The 21,219-nt window shown below is 40.9% G+C and overlaps 1 protein-coding gene across 4 annotated transcripts in view; it reads left to right on the forward strand.

Annotated features, from left to right (window-relative positions):
- FAM107B (family with sequence similarity 107 member B) overlaps window positions 1-21,219 on the forward strand; it is a 117,283-nt gene that overhangs the window by 82,358 nt on the left and 13,706 nt on the right. The window contains exon 1 of one of the 4 annotated variants that reach the window (XM_021531015.3): window positions 2,710-2,831. The exons of 2 other annotated variants lie outside the window; for them this stretch is intronic. In XM_021531015.3, coding sequence (XP_021386690.1) covers window positions 2,732-2,831 — 100 coding nt within the window. In that variant the 5' untranslated portion in view covers window positions 2,710-2,731. Of the gene's footprint in view, window positions 1-2,709; window positions 2,832-16,098; window positions 16,152-21,219 lie in introns of those variants that run through there. One more of the 4 variants, XM_021531016.2, reaches the window with a different exon arrangement.

Below are 21,219 nucleotides of genomic sequence, written 5' to 3' on the forward strand. Positions count from 1 at the left end.
GCTACCAGCTGTAACAACGTAAGTGTTATAAATTCAGTTTATGACCCTGTGTTGTGTGTGTAGGTTTGCAAGTGGAGCCCTTCTACAAGCTGACTACCAGCACAGGTGCATGCTCCTACATACACTGTGCTTTCCAAAAAGGCTCTGGAAACTTGAAAAAACACTGGTGTCTAATGAGAAGTCTCATGTGGATTTAAACCTATATTTGATTTGAATTTATTTAAATAACTGTCAGAACATGTGCTACCAAAGCCACTTTTCTCAAGACCTAATTGCTTTTAAGTCTTGAAGAACTCATCTTGTGGATGCACGTCTGCAATTCTAAACAGCTTTAAGATAAATGTAGATTAATGAAATGTCTTGAGAGTACTTGCCTATACATGCACTTAACCTAATGGATGAATAACTGATTATATGAATGTTTCATTACAGAGAGACAGAGGAGAGTCTAAAGTTTTTAATTTAAATTAAGAAGGCTGAGACTGACTTTCATACGTGTCCAAATAGTATTCACGTGTCTCCTTTTTAGGAGTCTGCCACTCATTTACAGTCTGATCTCATCCCTCTCCAACAGGAGCAGATGGAGATTCTTGAACTTGGCCCAAATTCCTAGAAGTCTCTGCACTGACATTTTGTAAAGCGTGAGAGGAACTGGGAATTTGGATGGCAGAGGGTGCAGTAACAGAGAATGGTACAAGGATGAAGCAGCAACACTTCCTGCACGTCATTCAACAGTGTGACAATGACAGTGATTATAGAATGTCTCAGTGTGGCAGAATAAATGTTCCTGTCTTGCCATCTAGGTGACATCTGACATGGATATTCTTTGTTTGATTGTTATGCTCCCCATCACTTCACCCCACCACCCATTTAATTATCTCAGATTTATCATTCTCAATGACATTTCCAAACTGGAACATCCTGATACTTGAGTCTTTCTCTCTCTCCTCTCTCATTCAGATTTGTATGGGAATTTTGGCTATTCTGTGGATATTTTGAGGCCTGTACTGAAGATGGGTGTGAAAGCCACATGCAGATATTTCCTATTCCTCTTTCTCTGGCACATGCCTGCCCATTTCCTTGTGGTCCTGGCATTGCTGCTCCCCCTGGGGGAATCTGGGAAGGAAGGCTCAGATCCCAGGGGATTTTGAACAAAAACATGACTGGTTCTGCTACCCAGTGTTATCTAATGGAACAAGCAGAGATGAGTGTGTGTATTAATGGAAATAAAATAGAGGGGGAAACTTTGGGTTGTTATATTTAGTTACAATAACATTTTCCAAATGGAAACATGATTCTGCCTTTTTTTAACAGGCAATTCTCCCTTGCAAGTCAGATTAGTAATCCCATTTGCCCACAGCTTTTCTGATTGAGCTCTTATTTGCTTCTTCAGGGGTTGTAGATTTTGTGAGCAATCTTACAAGTTGATTTTTCATAATTTAAAGCAAAACACTAAAGATAACAGAGAGTGCTTCTAGTGGAGTAACTTCTAAATACAAAATCCTCTTGCTTCTCTCAAAACATTAAATATTCACATGAGGAAAAGTCTGGAAGCTCTTCTAGAAAATGTGTGACTTCATCCTCTGTGCCAGCAAGATTTGTGTTAGAATGAAATTGTCATATTGCGTCTGACTACAGTTGTGTCTGTATTTAATAGGTGTCTACTTGCGTGGTAGGCTTTTCAAAGGAGAGCTGAGCACATCTTTTGTGCATTAGTAACATTTAATAGTAGCATTATTTTAATATGTGGAGAACCTGTGTCTCTGCATGTGTGTAAAATTGCACACTAAGCTGAATTACTGCGTTGCAAATAATTTTCAGTTTGTGAACTCAAAATTGTTCCCCTTTTACTTAGTTTCAATTTATCAGTTATTTGTTCCACTGTTCCAACACAAAACTAAGATATTGTTAATTAATGTATTTTAAGTCTCTGGGACTGGGTGACAGTATGTAATAGAAGACTGAAGCAGGAAAGGGAATTACTGCTGGTGAGTGATTAGATGGATGCTGCTTTTCAGTACCTAGCAGGAAAACTGGCAGATGTGTAGGCTGCACACCCAGTATCTGTTTAATGCAGTCTGTTGGAGTTATTATCTGTCATACCCAGCTCTGACAAGCATGGACCAATATTGTGTGCATCTCTCAGTGTAGGAGTCCTTTGCTGTCTCTCACTGCTCCCTTCCTTCTTTGTGTTTCTCTGTGACAAAATAGCCATCACTGAGAATGGATCTTGTCAACCACCCTGCTGATCTGGATGTACTGAGCCAACATCCTCAGAAATTCCACAGCGGCTTCCAGGCCCCTCTGGCATCGGTGCAGTGATGTGGTCTCCCCTTCAGGATGCCCTGTAAACCATGTGCAGTTTGTACCCAGCCCAGAGGTTCTGCAGGAAGCACGATGCCATTTGGCACAGCTGTGCTGCTGAAAGCCACACCAGAGAAAATGCAAGGAACAGTCTGCCTTTCAAGCTAAATATTCCAGCAGCTGCTTTTGAGCAACAAGCCTGCCAGCTCACTGGATGCAATGGATAATAGTATCCCTTGCTGTTCAGTTTCCTTCTGTGCAAGGAACAGACCTCAGCTGACATTTCTTCTCAAGTTTTTTACCCTCATATTCAGGCCTGCACATGTGTTTGTGGTTTTCTTTTAAACTGTATGATATAGTTCCTATAGTGAATCTTAATTTAGTTCTTGTCTGACAAAGGTCCTCTTGTCTGTTTTACAAGAAGCATATGCTGACATCCACTCAATTCTTTTCATCAAGTATTTGGCAGTGTAATTATATACGAAGAGTTGTTCAGACCATACACCTGCTGAAAGATCTGGCCTACAGTATGTATTTTCCCCTGGGTTTTGATCTACTCAGCACTTGGAAGATAATACAAATATGCTTGAGGCATAACCATCAGTATTCAAAATCTGCATTTTTTTATTTCAGTCTTAACTATTGGTTTTATATTTAGTTTACTTTATGAAAGCAAAAAACTATAACCCATACATGCTAATGCACAAATTATGTAAAGAATTTAGAAAGGCATAAAAAATTTCAAGTGCTAAATGAAACTTCATATTTTGGTGACTGTGAGGTTAATTGCTCACTACTGAACGCTCTCCATCCCTCTTGGACAGAGGGATAGAGGGCCTTAAGGGATCTCTGGAATAAAGGAGACTCCTTGGGTCCTTGTTGCTTTCTTCAATGGTAAATTGGGACTTAATAAGAAGAAATCACCTGGTATTTTCTTAACCTCTCATGTAGCATAGGTTTTAGTAGCAGCTGGTGAGCTGTTAGACTTTCCTAACTCAGCCTTGGAAATCTCAGGGACAGCTGACCATGGGCATTTTATCCAAGATTCAGGTAATGTGGCAGCTAACAGTTGTGCAGCTCTTATACACCCACTCCTGCCTACGCTCTATGGGATTCAGTTTAAATGGCTTTGTATGCAAAAGTCCTGGATCCCACACGGTCACTTGCTTTTTGTGAGCCAGTTCTGCAGGAGGCATCACTGTCTGTCTGTGGTTACCTTGAGAGGGAACACCATTCATGCTGTCTTTCACACTGAATATGCCTGGGGGGTTTCTCTGATCAGTAACCTGTTTTATTGTTGTCTGAGCTCTGCACTTCTGTGAGACTTTTTTCTCTCCCCATTAACACAGATGTAGAATAGGCAGATGTTTTTATGAAATAGTTGTGACACCTGTGTAGGTGGTTGAGAGCCGAGACTGAATCACAGTCTTCAATGCTCTGTGTTCATCTTTGCCATTGTCACAGTCTGTATGCCACAGCACATGGAAGAGCAACAGGCAACAATGGGAATGGTACAGGGGCATGACTTCTGACTCTGTGATACAGCCACTTCTAGTTATACAGATATTGAAGAGATCAGTGTTACTCCAGCTTCTACACCCTTTTTCCCCATGCATTTGAACTTTTTAAGGAATAAGTGGCTGATGCGCCAAGTAAACCCAGTAGATAGGGACAAGCTTTCAAATGGAATTAAAGGCAGACTTCTGTAATCAATATAAGGACACACTGCCAGTTCTCCTTTCCATCAGCTGGCTCAGAGCTGGCTGTTGCAGCAACTGGATGTTCCTTGTACACGGCGAGCAGTTGTTTTCATAGCAGCTGCCAAAGTGGGACGGGTTGGGTCTTTGGGAGGGCATGAAGGACACCTCAGGCTTAACTGGGACAACTGTGCTTGTCGCCTTTCCAAAAACAAGAGGAAGCGTGTTGTGGGAGAGTGAGAGTCCTGTGCATGGGCAGCTGTGAGAATCTGTGCTCTGGGATGGAAATCTGCCAGTGCAGCTCCTGACCACAGTGGGCTCAATGTCTGTTATGAGTCAAGGGAGATGCCCTGCCTGTCACTTGTACAGAAAGTGACAGAGCCACTACAGATGCTTCTTGTTCAATACTTTTGCCTTTTCTTGGTGAATATGCAATTTACTGGGGATTTTTAATGCTAACATCCAAATTGTTTAATTCAGTGATTCTCTGGTTTCTAAGAAAATGCTTTGCAGGTCTCCATGTCATTAATGCCTTTATTCAAAGTGGTGATCTGAGCAGGAGACTAATAATAGAATTCAAGACTGTTGCTTTTGATTTGAGAACTGCATGAAGAATGGTGTCAGATTGAAACACTTAGTGTTTTGTGTGTTGCTCTTTGTAGTCTGAACCCTTTTTGTGACAAGTGGCATGAATTTTCTACAGTTCTGGGAGAAAGCAAATGGCTATCTAGTTCTAATTGCTACTAGTTTGGAATGTGATATGTGTGTAATGCAAGAGAGATTGATTAGACTCATTAATGACATGAAATGAAAATGTCAGAGTATAAAAATAAGCAACATAGTCACTGCATTTTTTATGACACTTTTGCCTTGGCTTTTGCATAATTAAAAAAGGATCATACACACAAAAAGGAATCTTGCCCTGAAAAACAGAACCTCTGAGAAGAAAAAAAACCACTCAATTATTACCATAAACTGAGTCCCAGGGGACTGAGGAGTTGTTTAAATAATTGCATGAAAAAAATATATAGAGGAAAAAATAGAAGCAATATATATTCTGGCTTAAAAGTGGGTTGCCTCTCAAAATGAGCACTTGATTGTTTTCAGGACTGGCAGAAGCAGTGGAAACACTTCCAAACAGATCTGAGTGATTCCATGCCTGAAAGATGAGGAATGAAATAAATGTTCTTACTAGTGTGTTATTTCTTTAAATAAGCTGCAGTGCCTTGTTGCAAGAATTGAGGCCTTGCTTTAATAATTCAAAACTTTTTTAAGACTCTGATCTGATGTTCAGACCCTTCTCCCTTTACCTTACCATTGAAGTGTCATCAGTAGCTGTTAGTCCTGAATTCTTCTGTGCTCCTGAGAGCCATCCAAGTACTATTTTTGCAAAATGGCTTACTGAATGGCTTTCCCTGCCAGCCTCCCCTTCCCTCCACAGACTCTTTATCTCTGTATTTATGGCCCATGAGGTTTGGAAGACAGAGGAGCCACAAGTTCTCTGCTCCACAGGACTCTCTCCTGGGCCTGTGACTTTCTTGTGGGAAAACAGGGGTACATCCCCCTCTGCCACTGCAAGAGGATTTAATGACAAGCTTGTAAAAGCTGGGCAGGTTAAAACCAGACTTAGTGCAAGGAAGGAGAGAAGACCTCTCTGAGAACAGAGTGGCCTCTTCTGTATGGCAGTGGGAATACCTTCTTTCAGTGCCTGTCGTGGAGATGATGGCCTCAGTGAGAGCATTGCAGGTTTTCTCATGAACTCTGTGGTCTCTTCCAGAAATGCTAAAAATATCTCTTGCAATGGAGATTTCTAAAAATCTGTTGAATAGATTTTAAAATTTCTGCTATGTTTGACTCCTGCTCTAAAGAAATTGTTAATCTACCTGTTTGTATCTTTTGCTGTCCCCATGTTGGTGAAGGCTCTGCTCTACTCACATTGGATCTTAACCAGCCAGATGTTCTGTATATTCATTAGCATTAAATGTCAATGCCTGGGGCTTAAAATCAGATGAACAACTGGGTTTAAGTCACATCTTGTTTTGGATTAAGATCACAAATGAAAAATTTTGTCTCAAAAACATCTTTGGCAGGAGAAGACTTCAGGGGTGTGTAGTTGTGCTACAGCTTGCCCTGGGGCAGGGAAGGGATAAGGGGCCTCTTGAAGTTCCTTCCAGCCCAATTTTCCATGTTTCAACAAAAATGTGATTACGGTGATTACTGGCAAATTGCTGTAGATAGATTGCTTTCAGCAATTTGTGTGTGTTTTATGGCTGTCTCCATCAGTGTAGTTGATGCAGTGTTCTGTGGGAGCTGCAGTGCTACAGGTGCATCGTGTGAGGTTCCCCAGGCCGTTGCTCTTGCCAGCACTTCTGCATGTGTGACTTTGTGGAGAGCTGCAGAATTGATATTGCTCACGTTCCCTGAGGAGTGAGGAAAGCTGAGGAAGATAAATTGATTTTAGTAGACTGGCTCCAACTCACACCAGCTGAGAGTCTAACCTGATGCTGTTTGTAGTTGTATTTTGTCTGATTGTGTAATCTCAATGTAAAAATTTGAAATCTTGAACTCATGGGTCTGATTTTCTATGTACACATAATTTCTGAGCTCCTTAATTCATGATACACAACCTGAGTTGCATATATAAGGTGGCCTTTATTAAAGACTGCAAATACTTAATAAAAATATATATACTTAATACAAAATAAATCCCCAAACCAAACAAAAAACCCCACAATACCTGCCCACCCCCAAAAAGCCCACACAGAAAACAAACAAAAAATTGAAATATCAACCACAACAAAACTACACCCCACAGAACCAGACAGTAAGAATATCAGGTTGATCACCTGAAAATAAAGTATTCTGAAACACTGTCTTGACATTTTCCATCTATTTAATACTGGGAACTCTCTGTTCCAATTTATTTTTAAACAAGTGCTCTGGGAACACAAATGAAAATGTTTCAAGTATTTCCACACAGATTTATTTTAGTAGAATTTATTCTGAAACTCATTTTTGTTGAAAAAACATTACTGGGCCATATTTATCCCTGGAGTAATTGCCCTTGATTTTTAATAGCATTGCAGGAAGGGTAAATTTGGCTTGTATTTAATTTATAACACAGGAAATATGTACAGCTACACAACATCTTTACCCAGGGCATGGTACACAAGGGGAAAACATGCATGGTTCTATCAGTACTTTGTTAATTTAATTGTAACAACAGATGCAGCATTTCATTTATTTGACTGTTGTTACTGAGTTGCTATTCCAACTGTACCCCTGCTTTGTGGGCTTTGGGGCCCATAGGGTAAGAAGAACAGGAACCTGCTGGAGTGAACCCAGAGGCCCAAAGATGCTCAAAGGGCTGGAGCACCTCTGCTGTGGAGACAGCTTATAGAGACTGGGGGTTGTTAATCCTGGAGAAAGGAAGGCTCTGGGGACACCTTAGAGCCCCTTCCAGTACCTAAAGTGGCTACAAGAGAGCTGGAGAGGGACACTGGACAAGGTGGAATGGCTTTAGACTGAAGGTTTAGATGAGGTATTAGGAAGAAATTCTTTACTGTGAGGGTGGTGAATTGCTGGAATAAGTTGCCCAGAGGGTGGTGTCTCTTGCCATCCCTGGAAGTGTTCAAAGTCAGGCTAAACAGGGTTTTGAGCAACCTAGCCTAGTGGAAGGTGTCCCTGCCCATGGCAGGGGTGGTGGAATTAGATGATCTTTTGAGTCCCTTCTAGTCCAAACCTCTGTATGATACTTATCCCCAGCTACAACACTGACTGAAAAGCTTCAGACCTTCTTAAAATGTTAAACAGTTTTGCAACTTCCTTTCTCTTTCTGCCTCAATTATTTAATAATTTTGCTGATAGCACTTGGTTTTGAATCTGTGAGATGTCTTCCTTTCTGCTTATACCAACACCTGTTTTTTCCTGTGGTCGGAGAAAAAAATGCCCACAAAGTGTCTTCCTCTTTTCCTCTTTGTTTTTTTTTATGCCCTCCTCTCTTCCCTTTTTTGGTTACAACACGCTCAGAGTTGAGTTTAAAGTGGAGCTCTCTAGGAGGTGCAGTTTAGGCACAATTAAGTTCAGTGGCACTTGGTAAGTGTTTAAGAAAGTGCTTCCATTAAAAGTATTTCTTAAATTGGAAACCAGAGTAGTAAACTAGTGAATGCTACTTGTGTTTGGTGGCCTGGAAATAACAGAAACATTTCTAAGGGTATTTCCAGTGGTGTGGTTTAGATTGCTTTCAAACAGAGATTTGTGCCTCTTGCTTAACCAGGACACATGGAAGTGAGATGTTTCCAGCTGTGTTACGGGTAGTGGTATGTGGCCATATCTGTGGCTGGGGAGAGCAGTAATTCTGCTCAAGGGCTTCCTTCACATCTGTGGATGTCCTGGCTCCAGGAGAGGAGCAGCATCTCTCTCCTGTTGGACTGCTTCTACGCACAAGCACCCCAAAAATGTGTTTATCCCCTCCTCGTATAAATGTTGTCACTCAGAGAGTCATGGAAGGCTTTGAGTTGGAAGAGACCTTTGAAGTTCATCTAGTCCAACTCCCCTGCAGTGGGTAGGGACATCTTTCACTTGATTGTGTTTCTCAAAACTCCATCCAATCTGACTTTGAATGCTTCAGTGATGGGGCATCCAGAGCTTCTGTGGACAACCTCTGCCAGGGTCTCACCACCTTCATCATAAAAAATTTTTCTTGGTGACTCTTCTCTCCATTCCTTTAAACAGTTTGGCTTCTAGGTGTGAAAGCCCTTTTCTCTCTTTGATTTTCCCAATCTTTGGGACTTTCCACAATTGCTTAATGGTTTACTCACCTTCCTGTACAAGGAGGAAGGGTCTTTTATCACTCTTGTGTAGCAGGTAGTGGGGGGGTTTTTCTTCAGTTCAGCTCTTGTGCTGTAGATCACAGGAGCACATTGCTCTCACTGTTTAGATCACTACTTCAGACCGACAGCATTAAAGGCACTTACAGTCATTTTGTTATCTGGATAATTAATCCACAAGGTATTGCACACAATGTGGTGAATAATACAGGAAATGATTAAACTGAGTATTTTCCCTGGGTTTACATCATACTGCATGTGAATCTGGACGTAACGGGCATGCTGGAGATAGTGTAAAAAGCAGTGGCAGGTTGGATTTGTTTGGTACTGCTGTAGTTTATGAAATATGAGCTGCAGTTTCTAACTAGTTTTGAAGGAACATTGCCCATTGCTTTAAAAAAGTCATTTGGAAATCTAGATTCTCTGGAGTTCTCATAACCTCAGTGGTGGAAGGTGAGAGTGTCTGGAAGCTGCTTGAGTGTGATGATATTTGACTTTAGTGCTGAACATAGCTGCTTTGATTTGCCCTCTGGATAACCATGCTAATGCTATAAGGAGCTTGCTTTCCCATTTTAGCTGCAGCAGTTAAAGGCCTAAAGGTAGGTGACATGAATGCTTCTATAAATATGTATGTTTTAATCAAGCCATTGTTTATAATTAGATAATAATCATAATGGTATAAATAAAGGTTAGAGTGGGATGCATAAAAGGTCTTAAGCAAGAGAGTGACAAGTGGTTGATGTCTTTAGTTTTTAGCTGAGGTATCTAGGTAAGATTTAGAGCCAGTAGTTGCAGCTGAACAACGTTGATTCATCTGATATAAGGAAGGGTAGAATGAGGTATGAGGAATTGGATGAAACTCTTGTTGCCTTGGCCTCCTGTGTCTACCTTACTCACTTAATATACTGTCTCCTCCTGCTTCTTGAGTCACTTGTTGAAGTAATGAAGCTGTCCCATGGGAGGCTTTTAGAAAGGGATATTTAAAAGACCTATTCAGAGGTTTTCTACTAAATGGATGTCAGCACTTTCTAGCAATAGAAAAAAAACCCTGGGATAAAAATGGGATAAAAATATTTGAAATCAGCATAGATCTCTTTGCCTGATAAAGAGTCTGTGATGTAGCCTTTACAAACTTACCCATCTTGGCTCTACTATAAAATTACAAATTTGTTACCTCCTACTAGTGAGAGTAGTACTTCTGAGAGTACACAGGCACGTTTGCTGGCATGCCTTTTAGTAAAGCTGCTGTTACTTGTGTGGGAAAGTTCTTCCACTGACTTCAAACTTTTAATGTTCTTATTGTAATTTTTTATCACTGTGTGAATTTAACTAAACATTGTTTTCCTGGAAGCACTGTGTTTTCAATGGTTGTTAATGTTTGTGTTGAATGGAAGCCATAGGAAAGCACTGAGCACAGTAGGGTGCAGATCAGAATTAATTTGTAGACATAGACTTATCAAAACCTGCACCCCTGCCCAGCCACAAAGACTTGCTGTTTATTCCACCAGGCCCTGAGGTGTATGTGTAATTAAGTGTGTTGGTAAAAGGGAAATAGCTCTTGAAAAGAGGATGTTTCAGCCAAAATTATGGGGTTGATGGCTTAGCTACATACGAGATAGTGCCATGCTGGGTGGGCTTTCAGGTGGCAGTCACCCTGCTCAAAGGTACATAATACTGTATCTCATGCAGCCCAGTTTGCAGCAAACAGCAGTGCTGGCAAGGTCAGGTTGGATGAAGGAGGCAACCAACACCTTTTTTATGAGGGAAATTAACTGAACAGTTACTTAAAATGTGAGAAGGATGTTACCTTTGTGTGAAAGATGAGCTGACATTGTCTCCCTGTAAGGACACAATGTTGGCTGAGCCCAGTCAGTAAAGTTTGCAAAGTTCTACTTACTATTTGTAAGTCCCAAAGGCCTTTGGCTTCCAGGAAGATAGAGTGTATAAAGTGGGGATAATGATTCAGCCATCTGTGTAGACTTACAAAGCATAGTGACTCCCTCAAGTATGTATCAACAGCGAGCTTGCTCTAATTTTTCCATTTGCCATTTGTAAAATAAATGTATAACATGGGGTCTAATGAAACTTCAATAGGATTAATATTTTGTCATTTCAGAGTTACTGGGATTCTAATCTTTTCATACAAGTTGTTCTATAGGGTTCAAGGGATCTGAGTCTGCACTGGCCAATTGTGTTTTTGCTGGTACAGCTGTTCCCACTCTGGAGTAACTTTGCTTGAACTGGTACAGACACATCCCTGTGCTGATTTTCACAAGTACATTGCACAGAAGCTGCAATCCCAGCTGCCTGTGCCTGTCTCTTTTGAGGGTTTTGCTTCCTTGCAGGGCTGTCTGCTCATGCAGGTACAACATGAGCTGCTCTAGAGTTTCTCTAGTATGAGGAACTGGGACTGGCTGGAGCAGACTGTTGTCTGCTGTAAAGATCCTTAAGATGCACATCTGGATGAGCAGACACTGTGTTCAGCCCATATTCATATGCGAGTTGCAGTGGGCTGCCATTGGTACCTGTGGTGTTGCTGCTCTCAGCAGTGCTGGAAAGGTGCAGGCAAGAAAACAAGAAGTATTAATGACAAATCTGTGCAGGGAAAGGCTCCTGGATTACTTTTGCTATCCTAGCTTGCATTAAATGAATGCCTTTCTAAACTGGAAGTGAATCCTGTTGCTGCCTTTGTTGTGCTTCTGTTCTGTTCTGCAGCTTTTCTGATCTTTTATGGGGATCAGTGGGACCACATCCTCTGCACAGGCAGGCTGCTGGGTTCATTGTATCAGGTCAGAATCTTGTGTTCAACATCACATATCTCGATGATATGATAAATGTTATGGCTGGTTTGTTAACATTCACATGACTATTAACATCTTAGATGAAATGGTACATAATTATAGCAAACATTTGCTTCAATCTTAAATACTAATGTACGTGTTGAACTCACACTGGGGGAAGTGGTGAAGGTGCAGTATTTGCACCCTGCTGAGCACTGAGGCTGTTGAGGAATACATGCTGTTTTAAAGAGGACAGATTTTGACAAATGGGTCTCTGTCTTACTATGAACATGCTCAAAAAGAACGTGCTGTATTCAGCAGTGGGATAGGAAAGCCCTCAGGCTCCCAGCTCTCATTCCAGCTTTTCAAAGTGGATTTTTGTCTTGGAGTCATTTCTGAGAATATATTTACTGGTGCAGCTTAAAAAAGCATGTGTTTAATGTGTCTCTTTTTGTCATTGAGATGATAAATCCACAGACAAATTAAAAAAAAATTCACTGGGGACTTTGGTAATAGCTTGGGAAGGAAGAAATTCATAAAAATAGGCTTGGGGTGAAAATAGCATCAATCCTTTAGGCATGAGACTTCTAAATCCCCGGCATTTGTTTTGCAGCACCAAGAAGTGCACAGCCTCTGTGTTATTAACTCTAACATCTTTCTAAATTTTATTCTGTGTATCTCTTAATCCATAACGTTGTTCTTTATTTTAAACATCATCCATTTAATTTTCTAAACTTCTTTCGGCATATTACCTGTTTGGATTTTGCCTCTTCATTCTAAAGCAAGCCTTTGTTCAATCCTAAAGAAAAAAGAGTGGTTAACTTGAAATGGCTCCAAAATGTCTGACAAAATGCTGCCTATAATAGAACAAAGCATAGTGTTGTTGTAATTGATGATGTTTCTTATTGATTTGCTCATCCAAAAAAGCCTGTCTTGCTCTCTCTGCATTCGGTATCCAAAATGTTGTCTTGCACTGACAACCACAACTTGTTCCAGAGTAATTTAAGGCTCAGCAACTTGCTTAGCATCACAAATCCAGTTTTTGGTAAAGCTGAGAATAGAGCCTCTCTCTTCTGTCATGGCTCAGTTCCTCACTGTAATTGTGGGGCAGCTTTCCTACTGACCGAGTCTCTGATGTGACCAAGCCTGTTATAATGAACAGCGCTACTTCAAATTTTGACGAAGTCCCCTCGTTCAGTAATTTTTTGCAGTTTTAAAATACTCAGTGAGTCATGGCAAAATACGTTTGTCTAATTAAAAAAAAGAAGCAGATGTTAATATTCTACTTTGCAGTCTGGAGTTTCCCACTGCTTGGTAAGCAAGCAGGTTGAGAAAGTGATTGTGTTGTAAGATGAGACAACTGTGGTGTATGTAGGAACTTGAGCAACTTGCGTTAAAATATTTGAAAGCGTTGTGGCAGCTTGGTCTGCTTTGCTCAGGTTTATGGGACTAGTAACACAGCAAGATTTTACAGTAAAGGGGCTTCTATCTCTTTTTATTTTTTAAGAAACAGTGCTCACATTTGCAGATCACGTTTCCCTCAGTGAGGTGCAAGCCCAGGAATTAGCAATGCATGAAATGCCTATATAAATATAAATTTATCTTTCATCTTTAGTCATAAAGAAATTTCCTCTAGTAAGTCCATAACATCTTTGTAGGTTCGGCAATCGTAGAGAAAAGTAGTAATTAATTTAGTGATAGGAAGCATGAGAGGCAGTGGTTGAGCAATGTGACATGGCACAATGTTTCCACTTGAGTGCTGACTATTCACCTGTGACTATTTGCTGGAATGTTCCTGCTTGGAAAACAGTGTGCTTTTTTAAAAGTCTTAGATGTCACATGGGCTCATTGGAATTTTAATTACAATTTTTCTCTCTGTGATTTTTGTTGTTTTGTTTTTTAATAGCCCATTTAGTTATCAAAAGAAATCAGGAAAAGGATGACAGAAACACCTCTTGCCATTTCTTGATTTCTTCTACAAATGTCTGAGACAGTGAGATGATATCCTGCTGAGGACACTGCATGGTGACATTTTTAAGGAGTTTTAACATGCGGTTTATTGCCAACATAGAAAGTTTGCTTGCCTGAAAGTTTCCCCTCTTTGCTTGCAGGCCCAGCAGGTGCTCAGAGCCCTCCAAGTTGTGTTTTCAGCAGCAGAACAAAGAGCAGGACTGGCTTCAGGCATGAAGAGGTGCAGCTGGCAGTGAGGTTGTGATTGCCTATCAATAGGTATTCATCCTATTAATTAAGCTGCTGCTGTAAAACCCAGCTAGAGGAGAGCTTTTCAGCCTGCCTGTTGTAAAGTAAGCTGAGTCACCTGTGAAATAATGTTAATAAGAGGCTTGTGAGGAGGCTTTTTTCAAGCCCTCTTCTCTTGGGGCTGGCAGCAGCCTCTTTCATAAACGTGGCTTCCAGGCCTTCTGTGAATGATAAATGGCACTCACTTCACTCACTTCTCTGGAAGCTCTGTGTGCTTTTGTGAACCTTGACTAGCAGGAGCCAAGCTGTGATCTCACACTGCTTTTGTTCCTCAGCTGTAGGCATGTTATGATAAAGACTTTCAGCCCCTTTCTTGGCTCTACTGAAGTCTTGTTTTGCAACCATTTGGTTTTTGGCTTCTTTAAGGTTTTTCTTTATTTTTTGAGCATGAAGAAGGAAGCATGTTCTAAGCCCACTTGCACATTTTATTTTCCTTTATGAGACCAGTGTAAACTGGTGTATGACTTTTTGGGATGTAGGTGGTTTGTTTTAACCATTTGATGGAGATCCTTGTTGTGCTTCTTAGAACTACTCAGAGTACATTTTTCTTGTTCAAATTACATAATTCAGAGTTCTTGCATTTCAAGTTTAGGTCTAGTTTAGTTCCACTTCTGTAGGACATAAAGCAAGTGAGCTGCCCTCTTTAAAGCCCTGGAGATGGATGTGAGCAGCAGAGTGGGGGGGGGGGGTCCTACAAAATCAAGCTCATCCTCTTCACAAGTGCTTCTGAGGAAGGAGAGCCTGAGACTTCCCTCCAGGTGGTCTCTCAAGCAGAAAGGTAACAATTGTAGGAAATTCCTTTCCTGCCACTAGTTCACAAGCTCAACAAACAATCCATTTGTGGAGGCATTGGGGTCATCCTTTTAGTTCCTTACTCTTCTTTGCTAACTACTTGGAATTTGCTAAACAGTTCCCTTCTGGAGGGATTAGGGAGTGGTGGTCTGTTTCTCCCTTCCTGAATCTTTTCAAGTCTTTCTAAAAAGATAAGAAAAAGTTGACACTAAACATCCTAGAAACAGTCCCATGTCACCATACACAGTAAATTGTTCTGTCAAATTATATGCTGAAATCTCCCTTGTGTTCATGCAAAGCTTGTGCGACTGCTTTTGTTTTAGATATTGACATTCTGGGATCTTCATTCTAGGGAGGCTGAGAAGCCAAAGGCAACTCAGTTGTGTGAACAACCCCTCAATCCTGTTCAGATGGAGGCTTGTTTCTTCAAGAGAACAACGCCCTTCCGCCCGAGCAGCGAGGCTGCTGCGCTGCCCTTTCATGTGCAGCCTTCTGGCTGATCCTCAGCCCTGCCCTGCTGCCACAGCTTCCTGATTTATGAGCTTGCAGGAGAAGCTGCTGATCGTAGCTGTTCATCAAGAGCATCAGTGAAAAGCCACCAGATTTGACAGATGTGACTGAGTGTCAACATTTTTCTCCATTTTTATTTTCTGTAAATTCCTGGGTTTTAGACCTCTCGTTCTTCCCATCAAACAGTGAGCAGATGATGTTCCTCTCCGTGCCCTGTGGCATGTTGTGTTGTTTGCAGAATGCCTGATGATCACTGTTGTATTTTAATAGTCATGTGTATTGGGCTTGGCTGTTCTGAGCCCACTTGTAGCTTCCAGGAGGCTTGTGCTGGCTACCATACATTCTTACACCCACTCAATCCTTTTAAACCATTAGAGCATCGTGCTCTTGCTTAAGGTCATGAGTAGGGTGTGGAACAGCCTTTTTGAAAAATTTCTTACTCTACCTCACTTTTGGAAGATTTGGTCATCAGTTTTACTGGTGTCCTCATTTTGCTTTTTCCTTCAAGTCTTATTTTCCCTCCTTTGTAGTGGTTTCTTTTTCCACAGAGTTGCAGTGCAGAGTCTCATACTAAAATTTAACTGTGCCAGCTGAGAGTGGATAAAACAGGTCTGGGCAAGGAAGGGTGTCTCTTTGTGGACACAGTGCAGGCTGGAATGTGGATGTAGTTGCCTGAGCCAAGACTAACTCCTTGAGGTGAAGGTTTTATTTCTTTCCTGTGATTAAGCTGGGAGTGTGTGTTAGTTTGGAGTAGCAAGAGGTTTAAGGAAGTTATTTCTTTTTGTTTCCTTTTGTCTGTTTCTAGGAAATCTCTCTGTGTTAAGAAATCAAAACAGAGGCTGGATTCTTGTTCTGAGCCATTTATCACCAAAGAGAAGGGGAAAAAAAACAATCTTTGCTAATTCTGATTTTTCTTTTCCCTCCTAGGAAAAGGGTTTCTTCCTAGAAAATGAAAAGAACTCGAGTTGTTGAGTTGGCAGGTAATTGATACATATCTGCCCGGTCTGAAGAAGTACTTAACTTTTACATAACTACCTATGAGTCTGTTTAGGAAGCTGCCAAAATGCAGTGAACTGTGTGGTTTTCATTATTCGTGTATTTTAACTTGTTGCAAATGGCCTTCTTTTATGGGTGGTTAGAATTCCTTTTAAGTTGTCATTCAGAAAGTCCCAGAGGGGAGAGGAGCTGTGACAGCTCAGCAGATCGTGCTGTGCCCTAACTCCGGGCAGGATGCTGCTGTGCCCTAAGGAGCAGCACGTGGAACGGAGCAAAATCTGGTTCAGCACCCCTGCTGTGCTCCTTTGGCAAGACTTGGGGATTTACAACACTGGAGTAACTGAGGCAGCATGAGAAATACTTCGCTTGCTTGGTCTCATTTTTGATGCTGTAGCTCCTGAATGCATAACTACCTGATTAATGCAGAGATTTTAATCTTCTGACCCCCTTGCAAACACTTATTAATTGCACTCATAGATTTTAAATTTGTAGAACTAGAAGGGATAATTATGATCCTGTAATTTGGTCTCTCCGTGCAGCTGAACACAAATCTTTTACTAAATCGGTGGCTTTATTCCCCTCACTTTAGAAGTGTGCTCCTTATTTAAGGAATTTGTCTTCTAGCCTTAATACCCAGTCATCAAAATTTCTCAAAGCATTGTCAAACTTGTTGCTTATATGATTATTAGGTTGGTATTAATCTTCACTTCTTAAAAATCAAATAAGCAGAGCTGTTAGAACAGCCTCAATATAGGACACATTCTCCCATTTACAGATGTTCCTCCTCCATTTACTTTTTAATTTCATAATTTCTTTTTAACAAAGGAAACTTTGTTCACTGTGCAGTTTGCTTGCTGTTTGTCATATTTACAGGGTTGCTAAAGTAACCTGCCTCTTCTCTCGCTGCAGATTTTCTCACATACATTAAAGGAAATTCTAACCTTTTTGGCTTGTGTCTGATATAAACTTCTGCCTGGTTGGATATTTGCTAGGACTCTCCATCATGATCATCCTTGCTATCATCACAGCATCTAGAAGAGGATTCCTGTTCCAGGAGAATGACCTACACCCTTTGGTCCTGGACATTGGCCTTTTAGGAATCTCAAGTCAGATGTTTGGAATGCTTGCAGTCTCCCAGCTGATAAGGGGCTGCTGGCTGCTCTGGATTTCCCCCTCTCCCTCAGAAATACCTGTTTAATGTTAAACCTTTTGTATTTGAAGAATCTCTATTCTCTAATGCTGATGTTTGCAGAAATAGAATGACTTAGAAGTAAGACTTCCTGCTAAAATTGTGGGGGATTTAGTATGTTTGCTCTTTCAGTTCAGCATTTTTGTGTATAAACATGGATTTGGGTCAGTCTCCCCCTTTCTTCCTCCCAGGTTTTTCTACCATGTTTCCATTTGCAGGAAGTCCTTTACCACTGGGTGCCACTGTTTGATAGTTCTTAACATTTGTTTCAGTGAAGCTCTGAAGAAACTCTCCCCTCACTCTTTGGACGTCTGATTTTAAATCAAGGCTCAGTTTTCATGTGGCATTCCATGTTTCAATGTAGGAAAATTTGATTCAAACAAATTTGCCGTGATTTATAATTTAGTGGCCCACACTGATGCATCTGCAATACTGAATGTGCACTGTAGCTGCAGGGAGTATAAACTGATCTTATTTTCTTTTCTGCTCTTAAAATCTCTTTAAAAAATGTGCCATTCCAGAATTGCATAGGAATCACTGTTGACCCATGTATAAATAAATTGCTTGTTACCTTTGGGGATTAATCTAGTTGCAAACTGTGCTGCTAAGTGCCTTTCCTAAGAGGCATAATTTCAATTATCATCTCCTGAAAATCATGTTACTGCTCTGTTATAATTATATGTGTAGTGTTTTGGTGGAATTTATGTGTATATTCAGTTGTGTGCTTTTGCCAGTCAAGATTTATTCCTTTCAAAGAACTGACAAAGATGAGAGGACAGCAGGGTGTGCATGACATGCTATTGTTCTGCAGGGAAAAAGCACTATGGTCACTTAGGGTCTTTTGGATGAGAGGTGTCCAAAATACTGGATCTTCTTGCTGTCAGTGTGGTTTTCCACACCCCAGCCCTGTCTTGGGATTTAGATAATCACAGGATCCTGAGTAAAATGAGTATGGGGAATATAAAGTCCTTAAGAAATATGCATGGAATTTAGGAAAGACAAGTGATGAACAATGCACAGTATGTCTTATATGCTGTTCATCCCAGACTGGAACTGTGGTGTTACAGTGAGTGGGTCACAGACCAGGATTTAGGGAAGGTGAGTGCTGTTCCATGTGCTGCTGATATCTTTTATACTGCCTGTATTCTAAATTAGATTAAGTAGTTTGTTGCAGTGAAAGTCAACATCTGAATTTTGCCTGTGTCTGACAAAGAGGGGACCTTTTGGAAGGTCTCCATCTTTTCCTCTCTCAGTATTCTTAAAGCACCTTGTGTGCAGACCTCTTCTTGCAGCAGGAGGGGAGAGGTAATTTATTTCTTTCTTTCTATCTTCTGCCTCTCATTACACAGCTGCATTGACACCTCTTCAGTATTTTAACCAAACAAGAGAAGAAAGAAATGCAACCAACTATTTAGAGCTGATCCTTTCAGCTGGTTTGAAAGCCAATGGCACAGAGCTTCCTTGCAGATCTTGCAGCCTGAGGAAAATTTCTTTAGGATTAATACAAATTCTTCTCATTAAGATTTTTAGTGGAAGGTGTGAGGCTGTTTTTAAGGCTGTTTGTGTCTTTCATCTCTTCTCCAAGCAAACTATAGACCAAGAGGAAGAAGCTGGTTTGTCCTTGCCAGCATTGCACTCCTGTCCTTTGCCTCTCTGGGGGTCAAGGCTGTTCCCTCCACACCCAAGATTTGACTGAACTTCAAAGCCCTGGAACAGAGAGATTGCCTGGTGCTGTTTAAATTGAATGGGAGCCATGAGCAGATCTTTGCATTTGAGAGAATCGTAATACTGTCCCAGATCTTGCACTCTGCCTTCCTTTCCGTGTCAGTGCCAATGCAAACATCTTTAAAATGACCCTCTTTCTTCTGGTTTCTCATTAAGTGGATGTTTTATCTATGCTTTGTTGATGTTACTCTCAGCAGTACTTAAGGGAAGAAAATGAGTGTTAACTGGATTTCCTTCAGATTTTGAGTGGGTTAGGTCATTTTAATATCGTCGAAAGTGACAACAGGAACAGCTTCAGGAGCCAGCAATCTCTGCTTCTTTCCCTGTCCTTGACATTACTGACATTGCTTTGGGCTGCCCTAATCAAGTGAGCCCTAGTTCCTAAGAGAATTCTATGTGGTCTGCCAGTCTTTTGGCAGCTGTGGAACTAATGAAGCTGTGATACCCAGTGTCAGGGGAGTGCTGCAAGTTAAACATGTTTTGGCATGGGATGGACAGAACTTTGTCAGCCTTGGGATGGGATGTGAGATTTCGAAGTGCACAACAAAAAGCAGCAAGATTGGCCTTCCAGAAACAAGTAGTAGTTTCTAAGATGCTCTTCTCTTTCATGTGTAGAGCCATAAACAAAGCCAGATGCCTGCTAAAGGGTTCAAGAGGTCCATGATGTTAATTTTGAAGAACAGTAATGTAGTAAGTAACCTGGTAGCAAGATAGTACTCAGTGGGCAATCCCAGGTACGTGCTGCCCTGAACGGGTTTGATTTTGAGGCAGGTGAAGATGCTGCTCTTCAGATCTAGAAGCAAAGCTGTTATCACTGGGAAGTGGCAGCTTTATTGAACAAGGAATGAGGGGCTGGGAGGAACTGCAGCCACCAGGACCTCTCTGGTCCTCCCCTCCCCCTCCTCAGGCAGTGTAGCTGTGTTTTGCCGTGGCCCAAACTCTATCCTCCCTTTTCAGCCACAAGACAGTATGAGTAAGAGTCAAATTCCTTTGTTGGTGTCTGGGGCTTGAGCATCTTGGCTGGGAAAAGTATTTTGTATTCTGTTTTCAGGAACTCTTCCTTTGAATTAAAGGGTGAACTGTGGGAAGTTATTAATGATATCTATAATCAGGGATTAATCAAGTAAATCTCTCTAGCTGAGTGCCTCTTAGGAGCTTAGAGATAAAGATGATAGCGGTGTGAGCTTTCATGTGCAAACAGTGCTGAGGTGCTGCCTGCAAAGCACACTCTGCATTTAAGCAGCTCCTTTGCTTTCTACCCAAGCTGGCTGATGTGAGGTGGTGCTTGGTCATGCCACATCTGAGCAGAGACATGCTGAAGCATTTTTATTTCAATTCTTATTGAAATTGGAAAGGGGAGAGTAAAACAAGATTTTTTTCCCCCTCAAAGAATGCCTTTGGGTTACTTGTAGCAAACTGCAAGTCTGTGCAGTAGTTTAAAAAGCTAAAAATGTAAGTCTTAAAGTGTTTGATGGTTTACAGTACAGCTCAGAACAGATGTTATAGCTTTTTTGGGAATAAAATCTTCAGTCTTTCAGCTAGTGCTCCTGTGGAAGATATTAGTTCAAGAATTTATTAAGGTAAAAAGGAAATCACGTGAATTTAGTCTTAATGTAACTTTTGGATCTAATACAGTCTATTATTTTCATGTCCATTGGTATTTTTAGTAATTTATTTATCTGCTTTTTAAGGGCCCGCAACTCTACCTCTGCTTTTACAGCTGGAAATAATTGTGGGAATCATTTGAAGGGTGAAAATGCCATATATATGTGTAATAATATAAATATATGGTGTCTCACAGGAATTTTTATATTCAGATTCCATATGTAGAGGGTGATTTCTGGTATGAAGAATATCAGATAGAAAATAAATGCAATTCCCTGAATGCCATATAAACATGAGAGGGTTGTGGTTTTTTGGTGGGTTTTTTTGGGGGATTTTTTTTGGTGTTTTTTTTTTCCTCGTTGTTGCTATTTTTGTGGTTGGTTTTTTGTTTGTTTGGTTTTTTTGTTTGGTTTTTTTTTATGAATTTCTTTTTTCTGTGGAAACCATGGGAGCCCTGCTGTAGCAAAAATTGGCAGCTGCTGAATTCTTAACCTGACATTGTTACGATATCTGGTAAAAGCTCTCCTATCTGT

This window comes from Lonchura striata, chromosome 5 (genome assembly GCF_046129695.1).
Source record: "Lonchura striata isolate bLonStr1 chromosome 5, bLonStr1.mat, whole genome shotgun sequence".
In the NCBI taxonomy this organism is placed as follows: domain Eukaryota; kingdom Metazoa; phylum Chordata; class Aves; order Passeriformes; family Estrildidae; genus Lonchura; species Lonchura striata.